Source organism: Aphelocoma coerulescens, chromosome 4A (genome assembly GCF_041296385.1).
Source record: "Aphelocoma coerulescens isolate FSJ_1873_10779 chromosome 4A, UR_Acoe_1.0, whole genome shotgun sequence".
In the NCBI taxonomy this organism is placed as follows: Eukaryota; Metazoa; Chordata; class Aves; order Passeriformes; family Corvidae; genus Aphelocoma; species Aphelocoma coerulescens.
In genome coordinates, this window is record NC_091018.1 from 1,142,625 (window position 1) to 1,160,863 (window position 18,239).

An 18,239-nucleotide genomic window follows, 5' to 3' on the forward strand; every position below is an offset into this window, starting at 1 on the left:
GCCGCAGCGAGCGCCGGCGGGAGCGGGCTCGGCTCGGCGCGGCTCGGCGCGGCTCCTCTCGCTTCGGCACCGCTTGGCTCAGCACCGCGCTTCTGCTCCCGCACCCGCTCGCCATGCCCGGCTCTTCCGCGGCGCCGCCGGCACGGAGCGCCTGAGCGGACGGCGTTGGCGTGTGCGCGGGGGACCGCGGCTCCGGTGCCCGCACCCGCCCGCCCGCCGCCGGGGCAGCCCGGCGGGCGCTGCCCGCATGAGCGCGGCGGGCCCCTGAGGCGCGCGGCCGGCGGCCGTCGGGGCGCGGCGCGGCGGGCGGAGGGGGCGGCGCGGCGATGGGGGCTCTCGCGGCGCTGCTGGGGGCCGCCTTGCTGTGGGCCGGCGCCGGGGCCCTCGTCAACCTCAAGTACTCGGTGGAGGAGGAGCAGCGGGCCGGCACGGTGATCGCCAACGTCGCCAAGGACGCCCGGGACGCCGGTTTCGTGCTGGACCCCCGGCAGCCTGCCGCCTTCCGGGTGGTCTCCAACTCGGCCCCCCACTTGGTGGACATCAGCCCCGGGTCCGGGCTGCTGGTGACCAAGCAGAAGATCGACAGGGACCTGCTATGCCGACAGAGCCCCAAGTGTGTCATCTCGCTGGAGGTGATGTCCAGCTCCATGGAGATCTGCGTGATCAAGCTGGAGATCAAGGACCTAAACGACAATGCGCCCAGCTTCCCCACCGACCAAATCGAGCTGGAGATCTCGGAGACAGCCAGCCCTGGCACTCGGGTGCCACTGGAGAGTGCCTATGACCCGGACTCGGGCAGCTTTGGTGTGCAGAGCTATGAGATCACCCCCAATGACCTCTTTGGTCTGGAGACCAAGACACGGGGTGATGGGTCCCGTTTTGCTGAGCTGGTGGTGGAGAAGAGCCTGGACCGTGAGACCCAGTCCCACTACAGCTACGTGATCACAGCGCTGGATGGTGGTGACCCGCCCAACTTTGGCACAGTTGAGCTCAGCATCCGCGTCATCGACTCCAATGACAACAACCCGCTCTTCGAGGAGCCAGCCTACACCGTCAGTGTGCCTGAAAATGCCCCACCGGGGACACCGGTCATCCGCCTCAATGCCTCTGACCCGGATGAGGGCACCAATGGCCAGGTCCTCTACTCTTTCCACAGCTACGTCTCTGAGCGGGCCCGGGAGCTCTTCCAAATCGACCCCCAGAGTGGCCTCATCACAGTGAGCGGTGCCATCGACTATGAGGAGGGTCATGTCTATGAGCTGGACGTGCAGGCCAAGGACTTGGGGCCTAACTCCATCCCTGCTCATTGCAAAGTGACCATTAGTGTCCAGGATGCCAACGACAACCCACCCGTCATCAACCTGCTCTCTGTCAACAGTGAGCTGGTGGAGGTGAGCGAGAACGCCCCGCCGGGGTACGTCATCGCCCTGGTGCGGGTCTCGGATCGCGACTCCGGGGCCAACGGGCGGGTGCAGTGCAAGCTCCTGGGCAATGTGCCTTTTCGACTCCAGGAGTACGAGAGCTTCTCCACCATCCTGGTGGATGGGCGGCTGGACCGGGAGCAGAGGGACCAGTACAACCTCACCATCCAGGCTAGGGACAATGGCATCCCTTCCCTGCAGGCCACCAAGTCCTTCACCGTCAAGATCACCGATGAGAATGACAACCATCCCCACTTCTCCAAACCCTATTACCAAGTCATCGTGCAGGAGAACAACACCCCAGGGGCCTACCTCCTCTCAGTCTCAGCCAGAGACCCTGACCTGGGCCTCAATGGCAGCGTGTCCTACCAGATTGTGCCCTCCCAAGTCAGGGACATGCCTGTTTTCACCTATGTCTCCATCAACCCCAACTCTGGAGATATCTATGCTTTGAGGTCCTTCAATCATGAGCAGACCAAGGCCTTTGAGTTTAAGGTCTTGGCAAAAGATGGGGGTAATCCCTCTCTGCAGAGCAATGCCACTGTCAGGGTGATCGTCCTGGATGTCAACGACAACACGCCCGTGATCACGGCCCCGCCGCTGGTCAACGGGACGGCGGAGGTGTACATCCCCAGGAACGCGGGGGTTGGCTACTTGGTGACAGTGGTCAAGGCAGATGACTATGATGAGGGTGAAAATGGCAGACTTTCCTATGAAATGGTGGAAGGAGACAGAGGATTTTTTGAGATCGACCAGGTCAATGGAGAAATAAGGACCACCAGAGCCTTTGGGGAGAACGCCAAAACAGCCTATGAGCTCATCGTGGTGGCTCATGACCATGGGAAAACATCTCTCTCGGCTTCTGCCTTGATTTTGATATACCTGTCTCCAGCCCTGGATGCCCAGGAGTCCATAGGATCTGTTAACCTCTCCTTGATTTTCATTATTGCCCTGGGGTCTATTGCAGCCATTCTTTTTGTCACCATGATCTTTGTGGCAGTCAAGTGCAAAAGGGATAACAAGGAAATCAGGACCTACAACTGCAGGTAAAGAGACCTTTGTTTATGTGCACCTGCGGGTCTGCTTTGATTTTTGCCATCGCAGTTACTTTTGCATTTGCTGCTGTATACCTGGGGGTGGTGAAGAGGGGTGGGTTTGCCTCAGGAACGAAAGTGAGGTTCCTGTCCCTGTAAGGAAATTTCTTGCAAAGCTTTAAGAAATTGTTCTCTGTGAGGAGAGCAGAAATCCCCGCCGAGTAACGAATCGACTTAATTGTGCGGCTTGACAATCTGTTGCAGCATCCCTGATTTTCCGTGCTCCATCACAGGAGAACGGTTTTATGGGGGCATGGCTGGCTCCCGTGGGCAGCCCCCCGTCCCCAGCACAGCTCCCCGGGCTGGGGAGGGGGGAAAGCCCCCCAGCCACCGCAGCATCCCCGCAGCAGACGGTGCGAGCGGCGCGGTGGCATCCCTAAGCCCTCGCTCGCCGTTCAAAGGAGCTATTGTGTGCCCGCTGCGGCTCCTCGCCACGGCCAGCCGTGGGGCCAACTGCATGGAACAGTGGCAAAACCGCCCGGCCGCCCCCGATGCGCAGCTCCAGCAGCAGGCATGGCTGGCTGGGCTGGAGAGATGGGGCGAGGGAGGATTTTTGCAGCGCTGTGTCATTTTGCCCTGGCTGGGTGAGTGCTCCAGGGTCCGAAATGCCGGAGGGGAGGTCAGCCCCGCGCCTGGAGCCGCTGAAAGGCTGATAGGGGAAATCCAGTCCCCTGAATATGTAACAGCCTGGCGATTATTGTCTCTCTTTTACTATTCTCTGTGTTACACAAGTTAGGAGACAAATGCTAACCACACATGAATATCAATCAGATGCCATAAAAGAGCAGCTGCAATGCCTCATAAATGGTTTAATCCTGTTACTAGTGAAATAGCCATGACTTCTCCATTCCTTCGGCACCGAGTCGTTTCAGAGAGGAGGGATGGAAATTAATTTTGCTCTACCTTGGAAACGCACGCTCGCCCCTGGCAATTCAGCGGCGCGGGGGGATGTGCGGTCTTTAAAGTTTTATTTACGCAGAAATAATGCCGGAGAGTTGGGGCATTGTACCCCGTTTTCACAGCGTAAAGTGCGTATATAAGCCTTTTTGCTCGATGGGGGAAAAATCATCTGCAAATAAAGGTCGGTCTGTGCTGTATTATGGGATGTCTAGCTTCAAGTGAAAGCTCATAGACCAGATTTCTTGCCAGCTCGGCCCATTAAAAGAGGATAGGACCTGAATGGATAAAAATCATGTTGTGGTGGTGCCCCTAACAGCTTCTCACATACGTGTAAGCCCTGGGTTTACTGTGACGGCTTAGGGATTAATGAAGTGCGGTTTAATTAAATAATTGGTCAATAGAGAAAGGACAGCAAAATGAATGCCTGCAGGAAATAATTGGGCTCTCGCATTGCCAAACTTAAACATTTAGGTAAACAAAACAATTAAAGCTTCATCAAGCATTGTTAGACGAGTCAGCAGCATATAGATTGTTGGCACAACAGAAATCCCTGCCTTCCTCTGATTTATTTGCACACTCAGGGGGTGCTCGGGCTGTTACCAGTGTGTGTCTGAGCAGAAGTCAGCTGCAGAGGTGAGGAAGCACCAGGCAGGCTCAGCAGCAGCAGTGACCATGGGGCACCCTCTCCCCATGCCTTTAGGCTTCACAGTGCCTTGTTTTAGAGATTCTTCACAAGAGCTGCTGGAGAGTCTTCAAAAAATGTGTTAATTTATGAGGCACATATGAGGGCTGTTCGACTTTGTGGCATTTTCATTCTCAGGCAATTAGCTTTCTGGAACAAGAATATTTGTCCAATATTTGCCTTTCCAGATAAACTATTATTTATTCATCCCATTATTTCTGTTGCAGCTATTGGATTTTTTCTTTCTTTCTTTTTTTTTTTTTAATGCTGTTATCATAACAAGAAGAGGAACAAAATCCTGACTTCCAAATGTGTATTTCTGACTGTGCGTAGCATTTGATGTGCTTCCCTAGGAAATGCTGAGCTCCCCAGTGCTGTGCATGTACAAATTCATGGCAGGGACTGTTGTGCTCACTGTGGGAAGATGAGCCACAGTCACTCTGAGCTGAGCAGACCCAGCTAATGCAAGGTGCAAATAATTTGTCGTTATTTGCTTGGGTGGTGTTTTGCAGTAACTTTTTTCCTCCGGTGTTTTGCAGAAGACAAACAAGGCACTTCATCAGTTGATTCTTTTGGCAGGTGGGAAGCGAAGAGGGAAGGGAAGGCAGAGAAAAACAAGCTTGCAGTAAAAAAAAGGTCAAAAAGGATCATTTTTCTTTGCAAAACACACGGTTGTTGTTCTCTGATTTCTAGAAGGTGAAAGCATTTCCCAGTAGAAGGGGATGTGTGTGTCAGGGTGAGGGAGGAATGGAATTCAATTGGAGAAAAGATCAGGTATGATCAGGAGACAGTCAAAACACCAGCAATTTAGATAAAGCATTAATAAACAAACAGCCTTTGGAGTGTGAGAGAATTGAGCTTGCCAGCTAGGACTGCTTCTGGGTCTGCTTTATTTATTGCTTTGGAAAATGAACTGGGAAAAAAATCTGCTATTTGTTTTGAATTTTCATTATGGGGACCAAATTAAATCACTTTAAAAATCCTTATTATGCATGGAAATGAATGCAGGTACCCTTTTCAGTTCATGGATTTTACCATCTCCATTTTTCTCTTCTGCAGGCTGGACTTTACTTCTAGTAACTAAATATCAGCAATTTCATACACTAGATCAAAACAGAAGCATTCTTCTTCCCATTTTTTTTACATATTTGACCTGAAAACATTATACATATGAAAATAAGCTGAAGACTGTGTCGTGCCACCAGACCCAAAACATGATGTAATGTGCATGACTAAGAAGCCTACATGGAGATGGGGGCCAAGCCCTCTGGGTTTCTGCATGGGTATTTAGCGGGGCAGGGTTTAGGATGCTCTCAGCTTCTCATTTTCCCTCTGACCCCCAGAATCGCAGAGTACTCCTACGGGCATCAAAAGAAATCAAGCAAGAAGAAGAAAATCAGCAAGAATGATATCCGCCTGGTACCGCGGGACGTGGAGGAGACGGATAAAATGAACGTTGTGAGCTGCTCCTCTCTCACTTCCTCCCTCAACTACTTCGACTACCACCAGCAGACCCTGCCGCTGGGCTGCCGGCGCTCCGAGAGCACCTTCCTCAACGTGGAGAGCCAGAACAACAGGAACGCCGGCTCCAACCACATTTACCACCACACCTTCACGGGGCAGAGCCCCCAGCAGCCCGACCTCATCATCAACGGGATGCCGCTGCCGGAGGTGAGCGCGGGCAGCACTCCGTGCCCCGCAGCGTCGGGAGCGGGTTTGTGCTGGACTGCGTGAGGGTCTGTTGGTGTCGGCACTGCCAAAATGGGGTGCTGAGCAAACAGGCTCTGGTGGCTTCTGTGTGCTGGACAGAGCACAATTCCGTGTGCTGGACACCCCAGGGGGAGGCAGTGGTGGAGGGTGGGCAGGAGGGAGCAGCAGGCACTCACCTGTGGGTTCTGGGGCAGCCCTGACGTGTGGCCATGGGGGAATGCTTCATCCCCAGACACTGCAGAGACCCTCCAAGTGCCCAGGTGGGGATGGGCCAGGCCAGGCTGCCTCTGCGTGTCTGGGAGGCTGGAGGTGGCGGCTTTGCAGGTGGATTCTGAGTGTGGCGGTGCTCAAGGGAGGAGACGCTTGCCTTCATAGAAGTTTTTTTAAAAGGTTGTTGAAAGTGGTGTTGGTGGCTGTTTCTCTGGAGGCAGCTGGCTGTGCTGGGGATGCAGACAGCGCAGGATGCTCCATTGTGACCACTTGCACACCTGGCCCAGTGCTGTTCCTTCACTGGGCAGGACCCTGGCTGGCATGGGAGGGATGTGTGGTACCTGCCAAAGGCAGGGAAAGGGACTGCTCTCATCCACACCATCCTCATCAGTTTCTTCTAATTCTTCAGCTTTCCTGTACATCACAGGCATCATTTAATGTTGCTTGTTTGTCTCTCTTTGAATTATTGTTTGGTATTAAGCAAAACAATCAAAGGTTTGTCATGTTTCCTGCTTTGAACAGAGTAACAAAGCTGAAAAAGCAGCTGAAATATTTATGGCTCACTCTGTTTTGTGTTCGGTGTGCTGGTGTAAATGCAAAATGCTGCTGCTGAAGGCAGTGGAGCTGCTTCAGATTCATCCTGGTGCTGCAGGGAGCCGAGCCTGGCCCTCTGCAGGGCTGCTGGAGAGGGCTGGTGCCGGGGGCCTGGTCCTGCTGTGGTTGTATTGGCAGAATGCTCACTGAATGCTGGTGTTTAACTTCCACTGAGGCAGAACCAGCTCTGAGAGGTCGTGTACCAGTGTTGGCCTCTATGAGTGACCATTGCTCTTGGCATGCTGTGGGCAGTGGTCCCTGAGGAATTCCTGTCTTCCTGGAGCAGTGTCCTTCGGAGAGGATTCTGGAGTGCATCTCTGGCTGGTGCCTTGCTATGGGCACTGGAGCAGTGGAGCATCCTGTCAGCCTGTGATTCACTGCCACCAGTCACAAAATCCATCACATGCTGGCACTATCCAGAAGTGCATGCCGGCAGTGGGAGGTCTCTGGTGCCAGGGAGGATGGAAGGACCATCAGGAACATCATAACTCAGCTGATAAAGTTAACAGGCAGCTGCAGGCAGAAGGCAGTGCTGCCTGTGCTTCTCTTTGATACAACAGCTGAGCTGGGGTCTCACAGAATGTGCCCTCCAGAGATTTCCCTGCCTTGTTCACCCTCTTGTGAGGGAGATGGGATGCTTGTTTATCCCTGTGGCTCCAACTCGCCTCATTTTTCCATCACTTGTGCAGGTGAGATGCACTGTGAAGAGCTGGTGCCTTGCCTGGAGAAAGAAGTTTGTCTCTTGAGTGGGCGGAGTGTCAGTGGAAGGTTTTCCCCCAGCAGCCCCGGGAGCTGGCAGGAGGGCAGCAGCAGCTCGCCTGTCCTGCGAGGGGACCGGCAGCTCTTGTGCGAGAGAAGCATGTCCTGGTGGGGGTCTGCTCACTCTCTGGAGGTGCTTTTGGACAAAAGGGCAGGGTCAGGGTATGGGGTGGAGAAGTCCCAACTGGAAGCTGTTTGGAAGTTTGGTTTAGGGTGGGAATGTCTATGTTTTTTGGCAGAGCCCCAGTGTTACGCTTCCAGCTGTTGCAGACAAAGCTATCTCACTGGTGGTGTGGGTTCTACTGGCTTCTAAAAATCCCAGTGACCCCTGAGAATGAGGAGGTTCATTGTTGCTAGAGTGACAGCCCTGTCCTGGCACACAGGGTGACACAGAAACTCCATAGAAGTTGTTTCCGTGGAGGGGCAGGGCAGCCCTGTACCCCCCTGTAGCCCGTTGCTGCCGGAGCAGGCGCTGTGGTGTGATGCTGTGGCTGTGCAGGGTGCTATTGGTACACCTCCAGGTGCTGAGGATTTAATAAACACAGTCCCTGCCCAGAGTTTACAGAGCCAAACCATTCCCTGCAGTGCTTCCAGTGGCACTTTGTCTGGGCTGGTTTGAATTGCCTCCAGTGATGAAGCCGCCGTTGTTTCCCCTGGGAAGCTTTATGAGGTGTCAGCATCGGGGAGATATCACTGCTGCTCCACCTAGGAGTGACTTTTCCTGATGGGAAGGCAAAGCATCGGTTGATAACAGATAAAATACGAGGTAAATGTGTCTCTGGCAATGTCACTTGGCATATGATGGTTGTGGCTGGAGGTAAGCAATTGCCTCTGCAGACATGCGCTGCCCCAGCAGCGGTGGGTTTGTGATGTAGCTGGTCTTTAACGTGAGCCTCATTTACTTTAACAGTCAGGAGCCTTGAAATAAAAGTCCCCAAGGAGGGCTTGTTTGTGGAGCTTCAGGAAATGTTTCTTCTAGTGCGGTGGCAGGTCTCAGGGCTGGGAATAATTGGGTTTGTTGGTGCTTCCCATCTTTCCCTGGTGATCTGGAAGGGATTAAAGAGTGGTGTCTGTGGGGGCTGCAACCCTGCTCTGATGGTGCAAAAGAAGTTTGAGACCACCCTTAAAAAGCTTTTCCCTTTGGGTGGGGCCAGGCTTGGCTGCCAGCTCTGCTTGTCCCAGGGCATGACTGCCAAGAGAGCACTGGGGAGGCAGTGGGGGATGTCCTGGGGTGTTCTGGCCCTGCTGGGATTCAGTGGTCTCATGGATGCCTGGGTACCACTTGGGGATGCCTGCCCACAGCCTCTCAGCATCCTTGTGGCTGTAGGCAGCGATGGCAAAACGCGTTTGTGAGCAGCTCTGGTGATCGTGGCTGACAGCGGGAGGCTTGGCCCCCGTTTGGACTTGTTTTGCAGCAGGGAGAGTGGGACATGTTGGAGCTGTGAGGGCATTGCTGCTCAGAGGCTTTGCTGCTGCCGAGGGCTCCTTTTTATCTTCCTTCTGAGCTGGAGGAGAAGTCAGCTTTGAAACCGAAAGGGCTTGTTGTCAGGTTTTGCATGTATATTGCTGGGAGTTGTACCAGGAGATTAAAAATCAAAATTAATAGGAGCCATTAGGCAGCTTCCTTGATAAAAATGCGTATTGCATTGGGGTGGTGTGGAAAGTGGTCTGAATGCTGAGCCTTTTAGGATCCAAGGGACATGACTTGCATGTAGAGTAGCCACCCTTGGGTAACACTTCCATGCCTGGATTTTGACTTGACAGTTTAAAAAGTAGCAATATGTGTGTGATGGCTGTATCTGTGTTTCAGAGGCAGTTTTACATCCCAGATTTGCACTACTTTGGGAATTGATGTTCGCTTGCTGCTCCAGGATGGGAAACATACCCTGAGGACAGCAGCTCACTCTGCCCCGGGGTCTCCCCTGGGGCCACCCAGTGCTGGCCAGTCCCAGGCAGGACCTGGCATGTGAGAGGCAAGGGGGTGTGACATGGGAGCAGGAGAGCCCTCTTTGAGAGGCTGGATGTCCCGAGGTGGAATTAGCATGGACGTTCTTCAGTGACTCTCTCTGGGGGTCGGGGTGGCTCTGCTGTGGCAGCGTTGGCAAGTGGCAGCAGTGACATTACGCTGTAAGCAGGGTGTGGATCAGGCGTGGTCCTGCTCTGGTGCTGCTTTGGTAGGGCCCACTGGAGAAGCAGTTCAAGGTGAAGCAGCCTCTGATCCAACAGGACCCGAGTCCTCTGGGGACCCGCACACCCAACAGCTCCCAGAGCCGTGTCCGGCACCGGGGGGGCCGTGGCGATCCGCCGCCTCCCGAGCTGATGGTCACCATCAGTAAGATGGGGAATTACTGGTTTTAGTGATAATCCTGGTCTAATCCCCCAACCTTGATACACTCCCACATAATCCTCACTCACACTGATTTAGTTTGGGCTCCGCGTGGCTGCAGGGATTATTTGAGGGAGCAACAGTTGCAGGATAAGGCCCTGTTGGTTTCAGATCTGCTTTGTGCTACCTGGAAAGCGTTCTCCTCTCTGTGGGAAATGGTTTCCTAAGCACAATAGAGCAATTTTCTTTCAGGCAGCACCAGCAGCTTTTGCTCTGGCTATCTGGTGGTGTTAACTAAAGCACATTTCTACAACACACAAAGATTTTTGTTTTGTAAGAAATGAAATCAGCGTGGCTGTTTCTCTTTCTCTGTCATTTCTCTACTTGTCAATTCTTTCTTCCCCTCCAGCTTATCCTCCTCTTCTCCGCTAGCCTTAAAAAGCCCCCAAAGTGTCTGTTATAATCACATTTTGTGTGTTACAACCAGAATGAATGTACTCACTTTAATATGCTGGGTTTGAGGAAATCAGTTTCTGTCTGGTATAACAGACAATTTGTTATAAACCACGCCATTTAGAAGTGAAGGGCCTTGCTTTAGTGCAGCGCTGGGGAAACGTCATGATATATAATTGGAAGGGATTTGGCTTGCTTCTGAGTAATGCTGTGTACAGAGCAGGGAAAAAAGGAAAAAAAGGAGATGATTTCCAACCCAGAGAAAGTTTGCAGTGTTGAGACGGGTCAGGCTGATGAAATAAGGCTTATTTTCGGGAGGGATAGTAATTAAAGCATTATCAGAGATGATGTTCGACTAGCGGGAAGGCTGACTTCGCAGCCAGCGTTGCCAGTCTTGTTTTCTCCTTGGGAGGTCACTGTAACTCAGCACTTTTTTGTGCCTGCAACGTGATGCGCACCACGACGGGTAAGCGCAGGTCACGGCTCTGCTCGCGCCTTGCCGTGCCTGAGCAGCCCCGTCTGGGAGCCAGCCCCTTCTGGGAGCCAGCCCCTTCTGGGAGCCAGCCCCGTCTGGGAGCCAGCCCCTTCTGGGAGCCAGCCCCGTCTGGGAGCCAGCCCCTTCTGGGAGCCAGCCCCGTCTGGGAGCCAGCCCCAGCCTTCACCCGGCAGGAACCCCCCGAACAGGAGCGATGCTCTCAGCTTTAGACATCCACTGGTTATCCCCTCCCTGGGGCAGCTCCTGGTCCCTGCCTGGGCAGCCAGAATCGCTCTGCGTTGCCAGGGACCAGAGCTTATGGGGCGGGGCCCCCAAACCTCCCCGTCTGCTGTCCCTACTCACTCCAAATCCCAGCAGATCGCTCAGCTTAACTACTCCCAAAGTGTTTCGTGTATCGCTGTAGGTTCCCTGACCTCTCTGAGCGTTGGAGGCTGACATTATGGAAATCAGCAGCTCTTTATTCCGTTCTGAGGTCAGCCTAACCAAATTATACATCTCTTAATGTAATCGCTCCAAGCTGTTGTATGGAGAAATTCACTTGAATACCTTGCAACAGAGACAAATACGCCAGCTCCCATTCATGTTTAACCATGCCACGCTCCCTGGGTCTTAGGCAAGCCCTCAGTTCAACACTCTTTGGCTTTTCCTAGGATCATCAAATCATTTAGGTTGGAAAAAGCATTTAAGATTGAGTGCAACTAAGAGCTGAACATTGCCAAGTTCCCCAGTGATCAACACATGTTTTGTGTTGGTGATTTGGGGCTGTCACCCCATCCTGGCGGCTCTTTGGGCTTTCCAACAGCTTTCTAGCCCGTGATAGGGTCCTGGTCGGGAGGGGCCAAAGGGGTTTGCTCCAAGGGTCCATGGAGGATTAGGGCTGGTGTGGCAGTAGCTGCTTGTGTTTAACAGCAAGGCCTGACTGCTCCCGTGGATGTGATCTCACTGTCACAGACTACATACTGTATATTATATCTTGTATTTGTGATCCACTACAGAATCATGAATCATTTAGGTTGGGAAAGACCTCTTAAGATCATAAAGTTGAAACATTAACCTAATACTGCCAGGCTCACGCTTGTGTCCCTATGCACACAAAAAGTGTGTATGCAATTATTACATACTGCACCTAATTATGTAAGTGAGTATACAGTATGTCATATAATCAGATACATCTCATTCGTTTTTATGCTACTGCTTTGGGTTTTATGATTTGCTTTTACTGGAAGTGGAGAGGCTCCTCTTGTTTTCATAGAATCATAGAATGGTTTGGGTTGGTAGGTTCCTTAAATATTTCCTCTTGGAAAATTTGAATTTCTCATGCATATTTCTAATGCATAACTCGTGAAGTCTATAAAAAAAGCTTTAGCAACTATATTTACATGGCAGATAAGAATTTTCTTTCAAATTGGGAAAGATTTCTAGTAAGTTTTTTTAAAAATTTCATCAAATGGGTAGTCTTGTATGGTACTTCGTGGGCTTTCTTACAGCAGTATCCAAGTGATTTGTGTTGTATTGAGTGGTTTGAACTCTGTGGTTTCTCCCTCTCGTGTCCTTTACATATAGCACATGCTCATGCCGAGGCATCGTTGAGGCCAAGTGCAGTAGCCTTTGAATAACCTCGTGTGCATCTGCTTGGCTGGGTGGAAGAGCTGTATTTTCCAGCTGCCATTTCCTGAAGTCCCTCCTGAGGGCTTTGAGCCAGAGAAGCTCCTCAGCCAGGTGCCCTTCCAGGTCCTTGGGCTCCTGCCCTCACTGAGTGTGCCCTGCTCCGGTCTTTCCTAATTTCCCATCAGCCAGCAAGGGCAGAGCCTGGCCCACCCATTGTGCCCTGCCTGCTTCCATCCCCAGGCTCTGCCTGCAGGCTCTCTAGGGATGAGCCCTCCATCTCTCCTGGCAGCCCTCTCTCCTCTGGCATCGGCTCCTGCTCTTGTGTGCGGGCTCGGATGGGTGGGACCCCCAGCCCTGCCCACTCTCCATCTCCTGCCAGGCTGTTTGTGGGGCTGGGCATGGCCTTCCTTCAGTAAAGTATTAGATATTGTTCCCAGTAGAGGCTATAGTTGAGTTCCAATCATTTTCCGTTAATTAAAATACGGAATGGTCTTATTTGTAGCATAAATAGTTGTAATCTGTGTACTTATAAGTGTAATTATAATTTAAATTAGAGTGTGCTCAGAATTGGCAATGGTGGGGTGCTCTACAGGCAGTGCTGCCCTGGCAGGACTGTGCTGGGACTTGTCCCCTGGAGCACCCCACAGTTCCAGTCCCACTGTCCCCAGGAGACCATCACCCAGGGCTTGGCAAAGGGACGCTGAGGCTGTTGGCAGCTCCCAGTTTCACTGTTCCTGCTGGGGCAGAGCTTGTCCATGGCACCTGTTGGAGGGCTTGCTGGAGTCTAGATAGCACAACATCATTGGTTCAGTGTCTCCTCTAGTTCCCTGTCTAAATTTGGAGGGAAGTAATGGCTTATGTCAGCTGGACAAGCGATTAGTGCTGAGCCTTGAAGAGTCTCCCTGTTTAACATGGAGTTACAGTGAGTTCTCCTAGGTCTGCTGAAGGCTGGAGTGTAGCTGATGCTGCAGCAGGCAGGTGTGTGACAGGTGTTGCACTTCCTACACCCTCTGATGGAACCCTGAGCACCCACAGGTGACTGCAGCACTGCTGCTGCTGACACCAGGACAGGCAGGTTGGTGATGAACAGTGTAGGTCAAAGTGTGTTGGAGCCCTGTAGATGAGGTTCTCATCTCAACACCTTGTTGGAATTTGGGCGTGAATCCTTCACGTTTCTCACAGGGATCTGGAGCTTGTCGAATTATACCATCTTTTGTAATGGCAGGTGTATGCCACAGGGCAGGTTTTAAAATTCCCGTGTTGGTGGATTGCATTAACCCATCCTAAGTCAGGTATGTAAAATTCCATTAAGCGAAACCCTCTGGCATTTTCTCACCCATGCTCGAGCTCTGCAGGTTATGCTAATGCAGTGTGTTTGCTCATCTATTAGAAGGATGATGGCTTTAAAATAATAACATTTATCTTTGGCAGCAGACCTACAATAGTGCACACCGAGTACAATTTTGTGAAAGGCTCTGCAGATGTTGCCTCATTCAATCTGGGTCAAAAAGAGTGCTTAGAATCATAAAGGTTAGAAAGAGATCAAATAATTCGGTGGTTTTATTGCTGAATAATGTACTTGGAAAATATCATTCACCATTATTAGACTAAGTGAGTACAGAAAACACAGGACTCAATAGTCATTTCTCAGTATTGGCTGATTTTACTGTTTTTATAATGTAGCTAAATTCCCTGTTATTGATTCTAGCATCGATTATCGATCTGGAAATGTAAATGTAAGTGATGGTGGGAGCACACGGAAGCTGGACAGTTAGGGAATTAGGCTGCCTCTTCCCTGCAGTGCCTGGTGGTGGGCCACACATGCTGGGACAGACTGATGCTGTTTTTGGGGAGCTGTCAGGGTTTTGGGAGCTGTTTTCAAAAGCAAAGATGAAAAAACAGGAAAACACCCATTATGTGTGTTCTTTTCCATGCCTGAGAGCTTGTGTAAACTTGCTGAGACAAACCCAGATGGGTTGGGACGCCGGCACCAGGATGGGGCTTGGAGCCCGCGCCTGCGCCTCTGTCACCTGCTGCCTCCTGGACTTTTCATATTCAGATTCACATCTGGATGCTCTGGCAGGGACCCAGCTCAGGCGACATTCAGTAAGCAGATCCACCCGGCTGTTGGCTTAGGTACAGCACCCGAACCTGTCTGCCCGGTGAAACTTCTGCAGGCGTTGGCGAGCGGCTCCTCTGCTTCCTTGTTCAGCGCCCAGCGAGGCTGTGTCGGGGGGAGTACCACGCTTGGGCTGAGAGCTCTCCCTGTGCGACAACTCATTATGGGGGTTGGGTTAGTGAGAGACCAGAGCTGTGTCCCATCCAGGCTCTGCATCCCATGGTGAGCTGGCAACGTCGCTGTGGGAGCCACAGGCTCCTGCTGGGCTGGGGCTTGCTCAGCCACACGATGGGTTCCTTTGTTTGGAAAAAAAAAAGATGAATTTTGGAATGTGTTCATCTCTTGTTCTCTGCACTTAGTTGTTGTCAGCATTAATATGCCATTAACACATGCTCATTAGGAGGAGAATGATTGTACCCTGCAGAGTATGGGGGAAACCTTCATTAGGCACTAACATATTGAACTGAGCTGCAGACTTCACTTGGGAGAACTGGGGAATGTTCTGCTCGGCATCAGGTTTCCCTAATCTCTCCTTTTGGTCTGATAAAAGCACCTCATCTTCTGGCATGTATTTTCATCTGCAACTGGGGAGGATGTGCAGGCGAGCCTGGGCTCAGCCTGGGCTCAGGGTCCAGTGCTGAATTCCTTGCGGGACCTCAAATCCATCTTCCCCCAGATCTAAGACTTCCTCATCAGCGCTTATTTTGCCATGCAGAGAGGACACGAGCCCACGTCCCCTCTCCAAGGGCTCTGTTGGCTCTTCGGGCTTAACGAGATGAATTCTTCACAGAGCTGGGAGATGCTTGGGGAACAGATTTGTTGAGAAAGGAGGTGTCATTTCTACATCCTCGCTTTTCACACTGTAATGACGTTTTAAGCGTTCATCTGGCCTTGCTGCCTCCAGTCTGAAGCCATAACCTGCCATGTGTGACAGGGCAATTGCTCGCCCTGGTAATGATTACAGCGGAGCCCGGCGTTGTTCCCTTGTTTGCTCGGCGCGTGGCAGCTCAAGGCATGTGCATGGTGCTCTCTTAAAGTCAATCAATAAGAATAATTGCAAGTTCAGGTGGGGGTGAGGGAGGAGGGGGCTGTAGCAGACAAATATTTGCCGGTTAAGACCCTGTTTACATGCAGATGCCTCTGTGATAGGTAACAAGGGAGGGACAATAAGGACCATATGTGGTATTTAATCAGAATTTATTCTAGATGGAGTGATTTCATAGATTTCCACAGAGCTGGCAGCTGTCCTCTATATTAGAAGTGAACGTCCTGCCTCTGTCCCTGCCCCACTGCCCTCTCTGCCCTGGGGTTTTGCAGGATTTTTCAGCATGGGCACAGTGCGCTCCCATGCCCTCTTGCCTCTGTGTAGGTATAGCCAGAGGGAATCCCACAGATCAGTTTTCACCAATAAACCTCAGCAGAGCTAAAATGACATTTGACTGGCCTGGGTTTGTTGTTATGAAGGTAGGTAAGAGCATTGCCCTGTCAGGAGCACGGGAAGGTCCTGGAGGAAGCGGCTCCTCCTGAAGCCAGCAGCAGCCTCAGGAGGAGCGGTGCTGGGCTGAGCAGTGCCTGCTGCCCGCAGGACACTCACTGATTGCAGGGGTGTGCTGGGGCTGCAGCTCCTCCTGGAGAGACCCAAACTGCAAGTTGGAGGGCTTCTCCCTGCAAAGATGAAGACAGAGAGGGCTGGGACTGTCCACCCCAAGCTCACGTTGCCTCTGGTGATCTAACCCCCCTTTTGTCAGTGATCCTAAACCTAATGGACATATGCCAAAACCAGAGAGGTGATCCGTGATCATGTGTTCTTGACAGGGAGGGAAGTGAGGTGGTGAGGTGAGATACCAACATGTGACAGGTCAGGCTTGGAAGCTTTTTGGTGCCTCCATTAGAGAACCATCTCCTGTGGTGGCCAGCCGGCCACTCCAGTGGTTGAGGAGGCAGGTTGGTGACTGTCCAAGCTCAACCCAGCTCATGGTTGTTTCTCCTCCAAGCTCCCTGACGTCTCCTTCTCATCCTGCCATGCTGTCTGCAGGCAGAGCAGCCACAGGCTCCCATCTAGTCACATCTCTCCATGTTGGAGATGTGGCTGTGTCTGTTTGCTGGATGCTGTGTGACTCATGTAATCACCATGCAAAATGCATCATTCATAAACTGTTTAGTGCGACCTTTTGTACAGTAGCACTAATTATTATTATCACAGAAGCCCAGTAAACTAGACTAGTAATTATCAGGGATTTATTTGAATGGACAGCTAAGCTATTCTTGGCAAGTTAGTCAAAGCAGTTGTCATGACAGCCACACAAATGTGTCTTATGAATTGGGTTAATTAGGGTAATTAATAACTGTTGTTTTGCCCTTTTTAACAAGGTATTGCTGAGACACTATCAAAAAAATAGCAATTGTACCTAACAGAAATAGTCTTCTTTTAGCAGCAACCCTTGCATCACAAAATAAAAGTAGTAAATACCTCTTGGGTTGTTGTTTCACAAAGAAATGTGTCATCCGACCTTCTCTTTGAGGAAAAGCAGGGGGTTGGAGGCTCTGTTGTAATTTTTCTGCTGTGCTTCCCCTCCTGGGCCGTATTACCAAGAGATTGATCATCATCCTTATTGATATTATCATTATTTATTGTGATGCTGTGCTGCGCCAAGCCATTGTCACGGAGAGGTCTCTGCCATGCCCAGCTCTGTGTGAGTGGGGAGGGCAGCCCCAAGGTGCTCCTGTCAGTCGGAGAGGGCTCCACAAGGACTTAAAGCCAATTTTAAAGTTGTGACCATAAATTATAGCTGTTTTGCTGATGCATCGTCACCATCGTCATCAGGACAGCAGGTGCCAAACCGCCGCATCCTCGCTCAGCAGAGCATCTGCTTCTTTTGAAAGGAGGGTTTTGCTGAATAAATGGATTTGGTTTTCATAGAATCGTAGAAGATCCTGAGTTGAAAGAGACCCACAAGGATCATGGAGTCCAACTCCTGGCTCTCTCCTAAAAACCGTGATTGTCATGGTTGTTGCTGACACTGAGTAATGGTGGTAACTAAAACTCTTAATAACCAAATAGCACCAAAAAGCCTCAAAAGGAAAAAACCCGTAGTCCCCATCTCAAGGAGCACCCTGGGCACCCTTGGCAGCCTCGTAGTGGGTTGCACACTGTGGTGGTGGTGGTCCTGTCCCACACCAGTGGGCTGGGTGCTTTCCAGCACAGAGCACTGTCTCCTCAAGGACTGCAAGATTTGGTGCTGATTATTAAAAATGACCCAAGATTATGGATGCAACTGAGGAATATTACGTAAGTTGTAGAAAAATGACCTGAATAGATGAGTGAAGGCTCTGGCTGGTTCTCCAGCTGCACTGAGCTCTGTCTATTTATATCACCTCTGGGCTTTCAGAGCCCTCTTTTAACTAAAGCTCATTTGATAACACATGTCTTTTAAAAAGAAAATAATAATAATTAAAAAAAGGGGAATAAAAAAAGAAAGAAGGAAAGGGGGAAAAAAAAACCCTAAAGAAAAACACCTCTATGGAGAAGGCAGGGTTTTAATGAAGAAATATTTTATACTATTCTCCTACAACCTTAGGGCTAATAGCCTGGAACTGGTACTTTGGCTCCTTAAAAAGCCCAACAAGACAAGCCAATTACGGCCTCTGAAACATTTTTATTTTTAGTTCCTTGTAATAGCAATTTATCCTCGGCTATGGTACATTAACTGGAAGGAACAAGAAGTAGTAAGGTTTTGGCATCTTTGTAATAACCAACGGGCTGTGTTTACCAGGCTGTTAATAATGTGGGGTGGCTGTGGGCAGGGGAGAGGGCAGCATGGGGATGGAGAAGGGCATCCAGCTAGTGCCAGAGAGAGATCCCTTAAC

General features: G+C 51.1%; 1 protein-coding gene across 1 annotated transcript in view; it reads left to right on the forward strand.

The window, feature by feature from the left end:
* Positions 1-326: 326 nt before the first annotated feature.
* Positions 327-18,239, forward strand: part of PCDH19 (protocadherin 19) — a 58,482-nt gene continuing 40,569 nt past the window's right edge. Inside the window, exons 1-2 of the mRNA XM_069015021.1 lie at positions 327-2,467; positions 5,441-5,768. Of these exons, the coding sequence (XP_068871122.1) occupies positions 327-2,467; positions 5,441-5,768 (2,469 nt within the window). The remainder of the gene's footprint in view (positions 2,468-5,440; positions 5,769-18,239) is intronic.